Source organism: Rhinolophus ferrumequinum, chromosome 8 (assembly GCF_004115265.2).
Source record: "Rhinolophus ferrumequinum isolate MPI-CBG mRhiFer1 chromosome 8, mRhiFer1_v1.p, whole genome shotgun sequence".
Taxonomy (NCBI): domain Eukaryota; kingdom Metazoa; phylum Chordata; class Mammalia; order Chiroptera; family Rhinolophidae; genus Rhinolophus; species Rhinolophus ferrumequinum.
The window spans coordinates 57,065,334-57,078,974 of NC_046291.1; the positions used below are offsets into that span (position 1 = coordinate 57,065,334).

General features: G+C 34.8%; 1 protein-coding gene and 1 long non-coding RNA gene across 6 annotated transcripts in view; one reads left to right on the forward strand and one right to left on the reverse strand.

Moving 5' to 3' along the window:
• The window catches only part of SCN9A (sodium voltage-gated channel alpha subunit 9), a 130,996-nt gene that overhangs the window by 85,661 nt on the left and 31,694 nt on the right, over positions 1 to 13,641 (forward strand). For all 4 annotated transcript variants that reach the window (XM_033112803.1, XM_033112805.1, XM_033112804.1 and 1 more), the window contains exon 17: positions 2,201 to 2,677. In XM_033112803.1, the coding sequence (XP_032968694.1) occupies positions 2,201 to 2,677 (477 nt within the window). The remainder of the gene's footprint in view (positions 1 to 2,200; positions 2,678 to 13,641) is intronic.
• LOC117026207 (uncharacterized) overlaps positions 1 to 13,641 on the reverse strand; it is an 85,699-nt gene that overhangs the window by 757 nt on the left and 71,301 nt on the right. The window lies entirely within an intron of this gene.

Genomic DNA, 13,641 nt, shown 5'->3' on the forward strand with positions numbered 1-13,641 from the left:
TAATTTACAGCATGTGATTATAGTTAATAATACTGTGTTATATATTTAAATGTTGCTAAGAGAGTAGATCTTAAACATTCTCACCAGAAAGAAGAATGGTAACTATGTGACATGATGGAGGTAGGTGTCCCCTAATGCTAGAATCATTTTACAATGTGTAAGTGCCTCAAATCAACATGTTGTACACTTTAACCTTACACTATGTTATATGTCTATTATAGCTCAATAAAGCTGGAAAAAATAAAGCTAATTATAAATTTTATATTTTTGAAATTTTTTTAAAATTTATTTTTAATTCTAATGACATACAGTATTATATTAGTTTCAGGTGTACAACATAGTGATTCAATAGTTACACATGGATGGACCTAGAGAACATTATGTTAAGTGAAATAAGTCAGACAGAGAAAGATAAGTACCATATGATCTCACTTATTTGCGAATCTAAAGAAAAAAATAAGTGAATGAACTAACCAGAAACAGTGTTGGAGACAAAGAAGAAAAACTGAGGTTTTAGAAGGGCGGGGGGGGGGGGGCGGGTGAGGGGATTGGAGGGCAGTCGGTGACCACAGGATGGCCACGGGGTTTGAAAATTAATCTGGGGAACGTAATTTAGTGGTTACCAGAGGGTAAAGGGGTTGGGGGGTGGGAGATGAGGGTAAGGGGGATCAAATGTATGGTGATGGAAGGGGAACTAACTGACTCTGGGTGGTGAACAGACAATGTAATTTACAGATGGTGTGATGTAGAGTTGCACGCCTGAAATCTATGTAATTTTGATAGCAATTGTCACCCCAATAAATTTAAATAAAAAAAAGAAGAGGAAGAAAACAAAACAAAAAAAAAAGTTACACACCTTACAAAGTGATCACCACAATAAGTGTAGTAACCATCTGTTACTGTACATAGTTATTATATTATTGATTCTAGTCCCTGTGCTGTATATCACATCCCCATGACTCATTTGTACCTCTTCCCCTCCTTTTGTTAACACGTGCAATGATGAGGGAGACTAAAGTAGTAAAAGGACACCTTGGCTTCTCATCAACATTCCTATTAAAATATACATATAAACAAACATATATTTCATAGTAAAATATATTCTCTATTGACAATAAACACCAAAATTAAAATAAACTATTTCAGAATTTCTTAGTGATTCATCAAAATTGTTCTCTATCATTTTCTCTTTCCTCTCCCCCTCAGACTCTTCTCTTAAAACAGACATACTAACATCGACATTCTTAACCTGTGCTTTTCTAATTGCTTTAGTTAGATGTGGCCAAAATCAGGGTGAGTCCCTTCTCTTCAGTTCCATCTAGTTTTAATTATATTAATATGAGGTAGATGTTTTGGGCTGTGAATAGACTTTCATGAAAGAGCAATTAAATTACCTTTTTGTTTTCTATATAAACGTAATTTATATAATGCAGCCCTCTGTGAGAATTCTTATTTTTTACAATGTTGAATTCACCTAGACCCCTATCTCAGGGAAGAAAAACAGGAATGCTTTTGCACACAAACAGGATTTTGCTTCAAGGATAATTGTCCTTATCTCTTTTATGATCTTTTCCAGGGCCAAAGTGATTGGCAAGGAAGCCACCGAAGTCATAATGCCATTATCTCATTTGAATTGGGCTCAATGGGCAGGTCCTTTTCTATGCTTTAAAAGCCTCATTAAATTACAAGCTGACACAATCTTGGACCAAATATTTTATTACAGGAGGTCTCCGAGTATTACATGTTCCATTTGTTGTAACAAGTGACATTTATCTTTCTGGGAAAAGAGACTTGGCCTAAGTTCCTACAGCACAACAATCACACTTTTCTTGTTCTACTTGTTTCTCACATATATTAATTACAAGTAAAGGTTGGGGCTTATTAGGTCCATAAAAGGGAATTTGACCAAGGGACTGTTGCTCAGCGATGAACTGCAGAATGACATCATGACATCGGTGAAGGGAGCGTTCTCTTTGCTCCTCATGCTAGTCCTTCACGTTCCCCGAGTTCACAGGAGCTGGTATATGGTGAATGATGAGGAGTCTCGCCTCTGATCTATCCCCATCACATGTTCTTATCGATGTGTGACAGTGCAGGGATCTTCATTGGTGTGTGGATTTGGGCCTGTATTTCAGAAAAGTATACTTACTTTCTTTGTTGTCTCCCTATTTCTCCGCACCCCATCCCCACCCTGATACAGGTCCTCAACCTATTCCTGGCTTTATTACTTAGCTCATTTAGTTCAGACAATCTTACACCAGTTGAAGAAGATACTGATGCAAACAACCTCCAGATTGCAGTGGCCAGAATTAACAAGGGAATACATTATGTGAAACAAACCATAGGTGAATTTATTCTAAAAGAATTTCCTAAAAAGCCAAAGATTTCCAAAGAGATAAAACGAGCAGAAGATCTAAATAATACGGAGGAAAAATATATCTCTAACAGTATACTTGCTGAAATGAGCAAAGATCACAATTTTCAGAAGGAAAAAGATAAAACCAGTGGTTTTGGAAGGACCATAGACAAATATTTGATGGAAGAAAGTGACTACCAGTCATTTTTGCATGATCCCAACCTCACAGTGACAGTGCCAATTGCACCTGGAGAATCAGATTTGGAGAATATGAATACCGAGGAACTTAGCAGTGATTCAGATAGTGAATACAGCAAAGGGGTAAGGTTGTTTTATATACATTGTATTTCGTATTATTGATTAGTATGAAATGAATCAAAATTACAAATTTTCATGTCATAAGTTCTTTCTATATTGCATACTCATGGATAGTTTTCATGCTTCCTGAAGGTTCATCTGGTATGGTGTTACTTACTGTTCTTAATAATTTATTTAATCTTAACTAGCCGTATTTGAAAGCACCAGGTATTTTTCTGTCTTCCCTTCCTCTATCCCGTTTGTTATCAGCTCTGAACTCACATACAGTCTCCTTCCTCGGTGTCTGCTGACCCCACTACCCCTCTTCAGCACCTTTACACTCACTAAACAATTTTAAGTGGGGTCTGACTGATTGTCTGCCTCCATTTTCCATCTACTCTAGTCTATGTATTTGATTACTTTTGCTTAGTTTCAACCCTAATCATGTCACTCCTTTGCAGTATCCTTTGTCCCCAAAGTGTCCTGAATTATATTGTAGTTAAAGGCTGTCTGTCCTCGTGTTTGCCTGGAGCTCCTGCACCTCGTGTTAGTCTGGAGCTCTTACACGTGTGAAAACCAGTTTCTTTTGAGCCACATATATTCACTCCCTGCATGACGGTGCTTGGGATTTCCTTCTTTATTCAAAATCTGATACACATCCTTAAAGACATAGCCCTCAGCTTCCTCATTTGTAAAATGATTAGTCCTTACACCATAGGGTTGGGTGAGGGATAAATGAATTAACACCTATAAAATGCTTAGAACAGTATTCAGTGCTCAAAAATGTAGCTATTGCATCCTTCCTGATTTCTCCCCAAGCAGATAATGACCTCTCCTCATTTTGAACCCCACACCATTTTATGGCCTCTTCCTGGATTTATTAGTCTTATATTTTAATTTTTTTTTTGAGAAATGATTGTATACATCAAAGGGTGCTGTAAACTCATTGAAAAATAGAAATATTTTATTCAAACTCTTTTGTATCCTACTTCCCCACACTTGGTTGCATATATTCAAAGTATTATTGAGCTTCATTTTTATTAATATGGAATATAATAACCATAAGTGAGTTTTATGGCAGAGCATTAACAGAATGGCCTCTCTTTAAACTTTTAAGATACGACTTTAAAATATTTTCCTTTCTTTAGATCACATTTTGAAGTTTTTGACAGGTATTTATCAAATGCCTCCTATCTGCTTACCCCTATATTAAACCTGCCCTTCATGAATTTATAGTGGATTTTGGAATAAAGGCACACAGCCGTGTGTGTGTGTGTGTGTGTGTGTGTGTGTGTGTGTGTGTGTGTGTGTGTGTGTGTGTACTGGCCATATGCTCAGTACTAGGTGCATAGTAAATGCTCAATACTTACTTACTGAGTGAATAAATGATTAAATTATGAATATACGTTTCTAAGTAGCCAAATAAATTCTTTCCAAGATGACAAAGTAAGGAATAAAATATTTTATTTTTAAAACCTTTGCATGGAAGAAGTTAATATGTCCAAAATTCAAAAGGTGTGGTTGTTTTGGCTTGAAGGTAGAAAAATCAGATTCTACATCTTACTCTTCAGGAGCAGTAATGTCAGTCTAGTCTCATGTTGAAAGGGAAATTAATTCAATTGCCCCTTTTTCTGCTAATGAGGTAAATTTGTAAAACTCCAGTTGCCTGATAGACTTTCTGAATAAGCTGGGATTCTAGGTGTTAAGGTACTTTGGTAGCTTGGCAGAGTTGACCAAACACTGCTTACATCTTAATATTTGGGAGGAGTCATTTCTTCCCTGGTCATTTTTCCTTTGCTCTAAGCCTGTGGCCAACCTTACATTATCTCCTTAGTTGCTGGCAAAAGTCTTACTCTTATTCTTAGTATGTTGAATTATAACATTTTAAACAGAATTTTATAGATCTGCCCATTTAGCACCTCATTTTCTAACTGAGAAAACCCGCTCAGTAAGAGGAAATATCTTCATCTATAGTTATAATGTTAATTGAAGGCAGAGCCATGACACGAGTCCCAGTCTTACGATTCATAGGTCAGTCCTAGTTCTACCTGCCTTCCCCTGTCTTTGTCCATTTCAGGTATTAAACATATTCCTATTGGGGTTAATACCCAAGTTGTCTCCCATGGGATACTGAGCCATGCTTCTGAAGAATTTATGTACCTGTGGCATCAGAGGAGGTTTGTGATGTTGTTTAGTATGTAGATTATTTGGTTACTGAAATAGACTATTTTAGCCATCCATAAAGTTACTCTGCCACCTATCCCATAAACCCATCCTAAAAAGCATGAAATGTAGTATCCTTAAACTGTGTTATCTACAGACCAGTTAATGGTTTCATTCTAATATTCTTGATTATCATTTTTTCATGATATTTTAGTCATAGCTACATGAGAAACGTACACTTTTTCTATTTTATATCTGTGGTTTACATGGTATAACATACAGGAGCTTGGGACTACCTCATAGGCTGTAATAAAAAATATATAAAATAATCTCTGTAAGCCATTTACCACAGCATTTGAGTTGGTAAGACCTAAAACAGTGTTAGATATTGTATTTATTATTGAATTCATCATCGTCATCTAAAAGATTTGATATTATGGACTTTGAAAGTTTGCCCTTCCTCATAAGAAATTTTCCAAGATATTACTCAAAGTCTGTCATCTTGAATACATTCAAACCTACTTGACTATATGCTGGACTTGAGAAATAATAAAAGTTCAAGATTTATAGGAAATTTGTTAGATAGCTTATCAATAATATTAAGCTGTCATCAACTGTGAAACCCTGTATCAGAGTCTTTCTCTCCAGTTGCTTGAGATTTAAATGTTCCTAGTTATGACTTGGTTTTGGTTTGGTTTTCACTTTGGACCACTAAACAATGCAGATTTTATTTATCTAAAGTGTTTCTGTTACCTTTCCATGCTTACCTACCTGCTCGAATTCCCCTAATCTTTAGTTCTCAGTTGAGTTCCAAGATTTTTAATTGCTTATTCCCTCCTTTGTAACTTTCTTATTTTTCCATCTTGCCTGATGTCTTGCCCGAGATATCTTTGAACGAGTGATTGCCATGTACTTGATGAACCTTTCCTGAATAGGCACATCTTGATTACCTAATGGAAAGTAATGCCCGATTCACTACATTTAGGTTATTTAATTCTCAAGTACTACCTTGAGGAATGGTTAAGAATACAGCCACTGGAGATACATTACTTGCCTTAAATACTAGCTTTGGTATTTCCTAACTCTATGATCTTGTGCAATTTACAAAAATCTTTTTTTTTTTTTTTTTTAGTTTCCTGATATGCCAGATAGAATTATAATGAATATTAAAGGATTTATGTTATTAATTAGATAAGTGCCTCTGGAGAGTAAGTGTCCAGTTAACATTTATTATGGTTATGAAATTGAGTAGCCACATGCACACTGTAAGTAGCTATTTGCTACTGGTTAAATTTAAGAGAGGTAGCATGATGCAGATCAGTGGTTCACAATGTTAGTGTGTAAAAACATACTTAGGGAGCTTGTTATAAATGCCTGTTCTAAGCCATGTTAACCAAAGAAGAGGCTTAAGCTGTAATAAAGAACAAAAAGCACTAATTTAAACAAAAAGGTTTGCAGTCCAGGAGGTGCAGATTCAGGTAGCAACCCAAATGGCGCTCTGAAGAGAACAAAGAAAGGCAGGGTTTATAAAAGCAAAAACCACAAGTGCAGTTTGCATTTAGGTCTTCCTTGCAAATGAAGGATTTTGGGCCAGGATAACTGGGATTGGTTAGTTCCAATATGCAAATGAGGGAGAGAAAAACTACAAAGAGGAAGTTAGGTCCATATATCTCCATACAGCAGTTGGTTCAGGATGTTTATGGCTTGAGCCTGAGCTGGGTTTAGCAGCAGGTTAAAACTTCATAGCATTTCTGAGAACTGACCCATGAAACGTGCATAAGCCCCACTTCCTCAGTGGCCTTCCGATTATATTAAGTGGCTTTCTTAGCAATGCTTAATTCCATTTTATTTTCTCCATTATCAGCCATAGCCTTTGAACTCTTCTGCCTAAACCTGGATGCACTCTCAGAATCCTTATGTGCGATGTTTCTAGTGACCACTGTGATAGATTGAGTTGCCATGGGAAATGAGCCAACATTCATCCCTGGCTTGTTTTGATCCAGATTTCTTGAGATATCATTATCTTTGTTCAGGACCTGAGGATATTTCCCCTTTTGAAAGTTTAAGAATCTGTGTTTTGAACAGGGGAGAGAACATATTTGACCTTTGACCCCTCTCTCTCCCCATCCCCATTAACAAAAGGGGGGGGTTATGGCTTTTTTTATGGCTTAGTATCCTGTTTTCCCATTACATTTCCATCCTCTTCTAGTGTCAGCTACCAGCTCTCAGATAGGCAGGTTTCCTTGTCCTGATAGACATTTAAATCTGTAAGTCAAAATATTCTGTAATAAAACACCTTATCAGAAAATAACCAAAGAGATAAGCTCATATGAAATGTTGAGTAAACTATTTTAAACATTTCGGAGGAAATAATTGGCAATAAAATGTCAGCATTTTTTTCTGAAGATCGAGTTTGTCTCAGAATTGAAAAAAACATAGTGTCGCCTCATGTGGATCCATGAAAACAAGATTCCTGGTACTGCTTTTCAGAACGCAGACACTGAACTGATGGTCTCCCTCAGAATCAGCCTTCTCCTGAGGCATAATGCAGCCCTCTAAGCACGGGGCAAACAATAACCACACACTGCACAGATTTTTACCGTTAGCGATGAAACGTTTCATTATTATGAGCCTCAAACGAAGCATGAAATGCACCCATTTATTCAGTAAATATTTATTGACATTTGTGCTCCAGGCACTGTGCTAACAGCTGCTTAGGAAAAGATTCTTTCCTCCAGCTGCAGTAATTTAATGTGATTGGCGTCTGGCTTAACTAAATGCTTAAGAAGTGTACTTCTTTTTTTTTTTTTTTAATTGTGCCAAGTCTCAAATTGAAAACCCTAAAAAACTAAATTAATGATTTTTAAAAATGAAGAGTTCTTCCTTAGAGGTTAAAGAAACACTTCCTGTGTTTTCAGTTATTACAGATTACTTCCCTCTGCTTTAAAGATGAAAAAAATAAAGCCATTTTACAGAACTGATTATGGAAGTGTATGTAAATTTCAGGGAAAACATTAAATTTATCCAGTTTATTTATCCAAATATTGAAAAACATAACAGCCACATATGATTTTAAATTATATAGCATAAACTCTTATGATTTTCAAAGAAGCTCCTTTACTTGCCATGAATCACATACCCCAAATCTTTACTGCTCTTTTAATAAATGCATCCACTTATCAAAGCTGGCTTAAGTGAATTTGCTCATCTTGTATACTCAGCAGAGAGGAAAACATCCTGTGCAAAAATTTCCTCACAGAAGGATCCCCCAATTCATTCTTTCTCAAACCAAATGCAGACACTTTACTTAATAGTTGTTTAGTGTTTTGAAGTATTGTACCAAAGTCATGATCTAACTAGCTGATATCCTTGGATCAATGAAACCTTTTCATTTTACATAATCAAATTTCCCACCTTCAAGGGAATGTCACTCAAAACACTACAACCACATTTATGCAAAACTTTATGTTCCATAAAGAAGCAAAGTCCTTATAAACGTTTCATTCACTTGATCAATCTGGCAGAAAAAACTGCAAAGGGATACATTTGAGTACCTTTTCTATGAACTATAGCTGTTGATGCTATAAAAAATATACAGGGGGTGGAGAAAATATCGAGGGTAGAGAAGACAGTTTAATTTGGGGACATTTTAATTGTGAGCTACTTGCAAGATAGATAAGTGATGCTATTTGGAAATGTAGGTCTTAAGAAGAGAAGTCAGCATTGTAGACAGGTTGGAATTGTGTATGTTAATTTATGTTAGCCATGGGATTATACAGGGAATCAGTCTGAGGTCAGGTTCCCTGAGAAACCAACTCTGAGGAGATTTACTTGGTAGTGTTCCAGGAGCAAATCTTTACATCTGTAAGAAGTGAGGGAAGCAAGACGAGAGGGAGAAGTTGAAATGTTCTGCAAGCATCTCTGGCTCGGGGATGACCTTGTGGAGTCATCCTGAACCAGTTGGTCACTGGATGCAAGTTCTCCCTCCATTCTTCCAGCGGATGGGGTGTAAGGTCAGCTCTTCCGTTGCCAGCACTCCTAGCAGGAATGAGTAGTTTGCCTGAAAAGAGGATCTGGGCAATGCATCACAGCATCCACTACACTACAGGGACCATAGAAAGTAAAAGGACAAGTGATCAACTCAGCACTTGAGAGGCAGACACAAAAGAAGAAAGCACCAAAGAGACCAAGGAAAAAATGTACACATTAACCACTTTTGTCTATATACCTTATAACTTTCCTCTTTATAATAACCCAGGCAAGTGGATATTGTTAAAATATGTTTACAGATGACTAAGACACTGAAATATTATAAGAAATGATGCTGATTAGTCATTAATGTTTCTGGGGGTCTATTTGAATTTGAACTCCAAGCTTTAACTATCATAATACATATCATAGGAAGGCAAGAGAATGAGTAGGAATGTAATTGTTTTCTATTATATCCCGGTAATGTTGCAATTCAGGATCAAATCTCCTGTTATAATGGGGTTGTGCATTTGCTGATTCATGTTCAGCATCTAATCCTCCTTAATACTGATTTATTAGGTTATAGTCTAACTCGATAATACAAAATACAGTGGAACACAGCACATTCCGTAACAGAATAATAAGCCAGTCCATGGAGGATGCATTGAATAAGGGACTATATCAGGTTGCAATCACATGAAAGGAGGTCGCACTTGAGCCAGATCCTGAAGGATGGAGATGAATTCATTGGGTGAATATGGTGGAGAAGGAAATCCCAGGCAGAGTAACATACATTCGTGTTGTTCACCTGATTCACTCATTCATTTATCTATCCATCCAGCCATTCATCTACTCAGTATTCAATTTTGAAAGCCATCATCTTTGGAGAAACGTAAATGTGCTTACTTGTTATTAAATGCATTCCTTTTATTGATTTGATAAAAATTATTTAAATATTTATAGTCATCAAGGTTAAATATATGATGTCCTTTTACTGTGTGATGGTTTTATTTACATTCTTATCAGGTCTCTTTCTCTTTAGATTTTTTTATAAATTTTTTTCTTCAAAGAGGCAGTTGAAGGCAGTTTAGATTTCATCTCATTATTGCATTTTAGAAAATAAAATAATTTTTCCAGAAATGCATTTTGACTTAGCAAGATTTAGTGTTTTGTTACAATTATACCGTTAGGGGAAGTTGACATTGATCTTATATTTTATGTATAGATTCTTACAAAAACAAAACACTCCTTTAGAATTTTACCTGGACCATTTCTTTTGCAGATTGGTTCCAAGCTATTTGAAAAATTTTTCATCTTTTTTAATTTATTCATGTGTCTAGAAACAATTTTGGTATAACATATTTAAATTGTTTTTAATCTTTTAGTTTGATAAATTTGAAAACATCTCTTTTCTGTAATGTTTGAAATATAAAAATAAATAAATATGATAATCAAAAGTAAATAAAAATGCTGCTTTTAGAATATACTTTTTAAAATTGCACACTCTTTCTCTCACCCCACTCCAATATTGAGAATCACTTATTTTAAACGTTTTTTTTTATGAAGAACAAACAATGCAAAAGTTAGCCTGAGCATATTACAGTATTTTAATTCATCTCCTAAAAAACAGAATTATATAACTGTTTAGTTCATTATATCAAATTTTTGTTGAAGGATATTTAACTCCATTACTGTGTTTCAAATATATTGCTTTGCATTGAGCATATGGCATGTATTGTCAAATATATAACTAATTTCTACTTATAGGTATGTTACTGTAAGCATTTTAAATCGGTTGACTGAACTGGTTCATCATGATGCATTTCTAAATTTCCGTACCTAACCTTCTTACTTCTCACAGGGGTAAAAACAAACTGGATCGTTCAAGGATGCAGCTTTGTGCTTTTAACCAGGCAGAGACATATGTGACCACTTTTACACAGGTTACCTAAAAAAAAAAAAATCATACGTATATGATATTTTTTTCAGTGTCATGCATGCTTTTCAGCTACAAAAATCTTTCTGCCTGACCCATTGCAAGAAAGTAGAAACATATACGTACAATTGTTCCATAGATGAATTGACATAGCATGTCACTGGGGCAATTCCATCATTTTTTGTTATTCTCTTGATGATTTTCTATATCTCGCTCATGTCCTTAGGTGATTTCAAGTGCATGATTTATATATTTTTATTGGATGGATTATAAAAGTAAGATGCAGAAAGTAACAGAAACCATTAAAACAACATTTAATCTGAAAACCTCATCAACTTCCGCTCCTAATTGAACCTATATTTGTGTAGCTGTATAGATCACATTAAATTATCACATGATTATGAGTGTAAAACTGTACTGTTCCCACTATAACAACAACAAAAAAATGGTGATTGTGTGAGGTGTGAAGGATGTGTTAACTAACCTTATTGTAGTAAACATTTCGCAATATTTATGTATCAAATCATCACATTGTACACCTTAAACTTACATAATGTTGTATGTCAATTATAGCTCAGTAAAGCTGGAAAAAAATTGTTACATTTAAATTCAGTAAATTAAAACTCTACGAAGAAGCAATTCTTGTGGGAGAAGTATTTTAGGTGTAAACATGAAAGCTCAGAACAGGAAAGGACCATTTTCGTGCCAGCCCTACATTTACAGCTAAGGAAATTGAGGCTCATACAAATGAGCTACTACCTGAGTACACACCTAGACAGGTGGGAACAGAGACCAAGTACCCAGCTTCTAGGCCAAACTTGGAGTACATTTGAAATGATTTTAAGCACACCGATAGCTATAGCTTTATTTCTTTAATCAATTCAGTAATTAACATTTGGGTTTTATTTCATCATATGTAAAATGTGCCAGTTAATAACTTACTAGGCCCTGCCAAGGAACAAATGAGTTATAAGTGCTTGAAATGCTTTATTTGATTCCAGAATCAATATTGTTCACTGATGGGAAAAAGTTTCTGATTATGTATATACCTCATAAAGAGATACGCGGAGTAGCCTCAAGAAGAGGTTTAAATAGAATATATTGTAAAGTGAACACTAAATCTGTCAATAAGCTATAAAACACTTTCCCTAAAATTAGAAATAGGTTAATATGAATTCCCTTATCTAATATTTCTAACAAGTATTAAATAAATTATACTATGCAGATATAATATTTTGCTCTAATTTTTGTATAGCTTATTGAATGACAGCTCTAATAGTTCTATGTTGGGGATGATCCATGTTGATAAGAACCTTGCCCTTTTTTTCATAATCCAGTTCATATTTTGAATTTTTCTGTCATCGTTGGGATGCTTGTATTATTTTCCATTGTACAACGAGGAAAGCAAAACTTTATCCTGAAATTGATACTCAGTAGGGATAATAATGCTAATAATTTCAAATTAAACTCATATTATTGTTCCAGTTTACTTGAAGTTAATTATAAAGATGCTCCTAAATAAGGGTAATTAAAAGATATGTTTTTCTATTTCACATTGATGGTGATTTAGAGGCAATATTCTCTCAGAAAACAATTTTATTCCAGAATATATTAAATTTCCTCCCACCTTGAAACTAAATAAAGATGTACACATATACAATACTATCTATGGAGATAAAACACAATTTCTGAGATATCTGTTTACAGAAATATGTGTATGTATGCGTGTTTAATTCCTAAATTACTATTACTTTTTTTTTTCCTTTTTTAACCAAACTACTATTAGAAAACATGAGGTACATGTTAACAAATGGCCATTCTTTAGATATTTCAGTTGTGAAGAATGACTTGAAGTATGTTACATTTCTTTGGCAGAAGCTGCCTACATAAAGATTAGGAAAGATATATTTTATCTGTGACAATTTTCATTTTATATTGTACTTAACGATATTAGAAATCACATGTTTAAAAAACTGGTAATTGTTACATTCATTGGAGTTTGTCTTTCCTTGTATTCCCCATTTTGAGTAGTTTTAGGGGATAGCATTAATCATTCAAATGCAGTAGTTTGTTTTTTGTCATTCTGGTTTTTTTTTTTATTATAAATAATATTTAATGAGCTTGAGTTTTAGAGCCTACACTGTTACCTCTCATTTTGCTCTCATTCTTGCCTATATTCTAATCTTTGTTTACCCACTTATTGCAGTTTTCTAGCAGGCCTCAGTAGTAGAACTGTTTAAACGTTTGTTTTTAAAGTTTATAAGACATTCTTTCTGATTTGATCCACTGTGGTCCAGCTACTTAACTATTCTCTGCAAATAGCAGTCCTGTGTTAGTGCACAAGGCCCTTGAATACTGTTGTCAGTTGCTTTATGTTGCAAGGCCTTATTGGTGAATTCTGCTTGCCTTTACATTAGAAAGAAGTTTCAAAATGATACTGTAGGATCTGGCTGAGAAACCTATACCAGTCCAACCTATCTATACCTTATAGGAGCAAACTTTGTTGCGTTTGTTTTTATATTTAATATCGTATCTTTTACTCACATAACTTGTCATGTTATTGGATAGAAAGTGCCCTAGATAGAAGATTCTAGGAAATCTAAGCACTCTTCATGAAATCATTAGATTTATTTTTAATTTCCCTGGTGGTGGCTGAGATTTGACCTCACTATTTCTCCAACATCTAATACAATATACCATGTTGACATGTGATGGAACTGTTAAGTAGATTTCCTGCTGAATGAACGCTGAATGAACAGCTGTTCCCAAAAAGCCTACCCAGTTTCTCTGGTAACAATGAGCAAAGAACATTAGGAAAGGAAAAACTCCATTTTCTTGCCCTTTATTTGAAAAAGGGCTGGAGTTTTAGTTTCCCATAAATCTAATATGATCTAAGAATTTATTGTAACTAGTAAATACA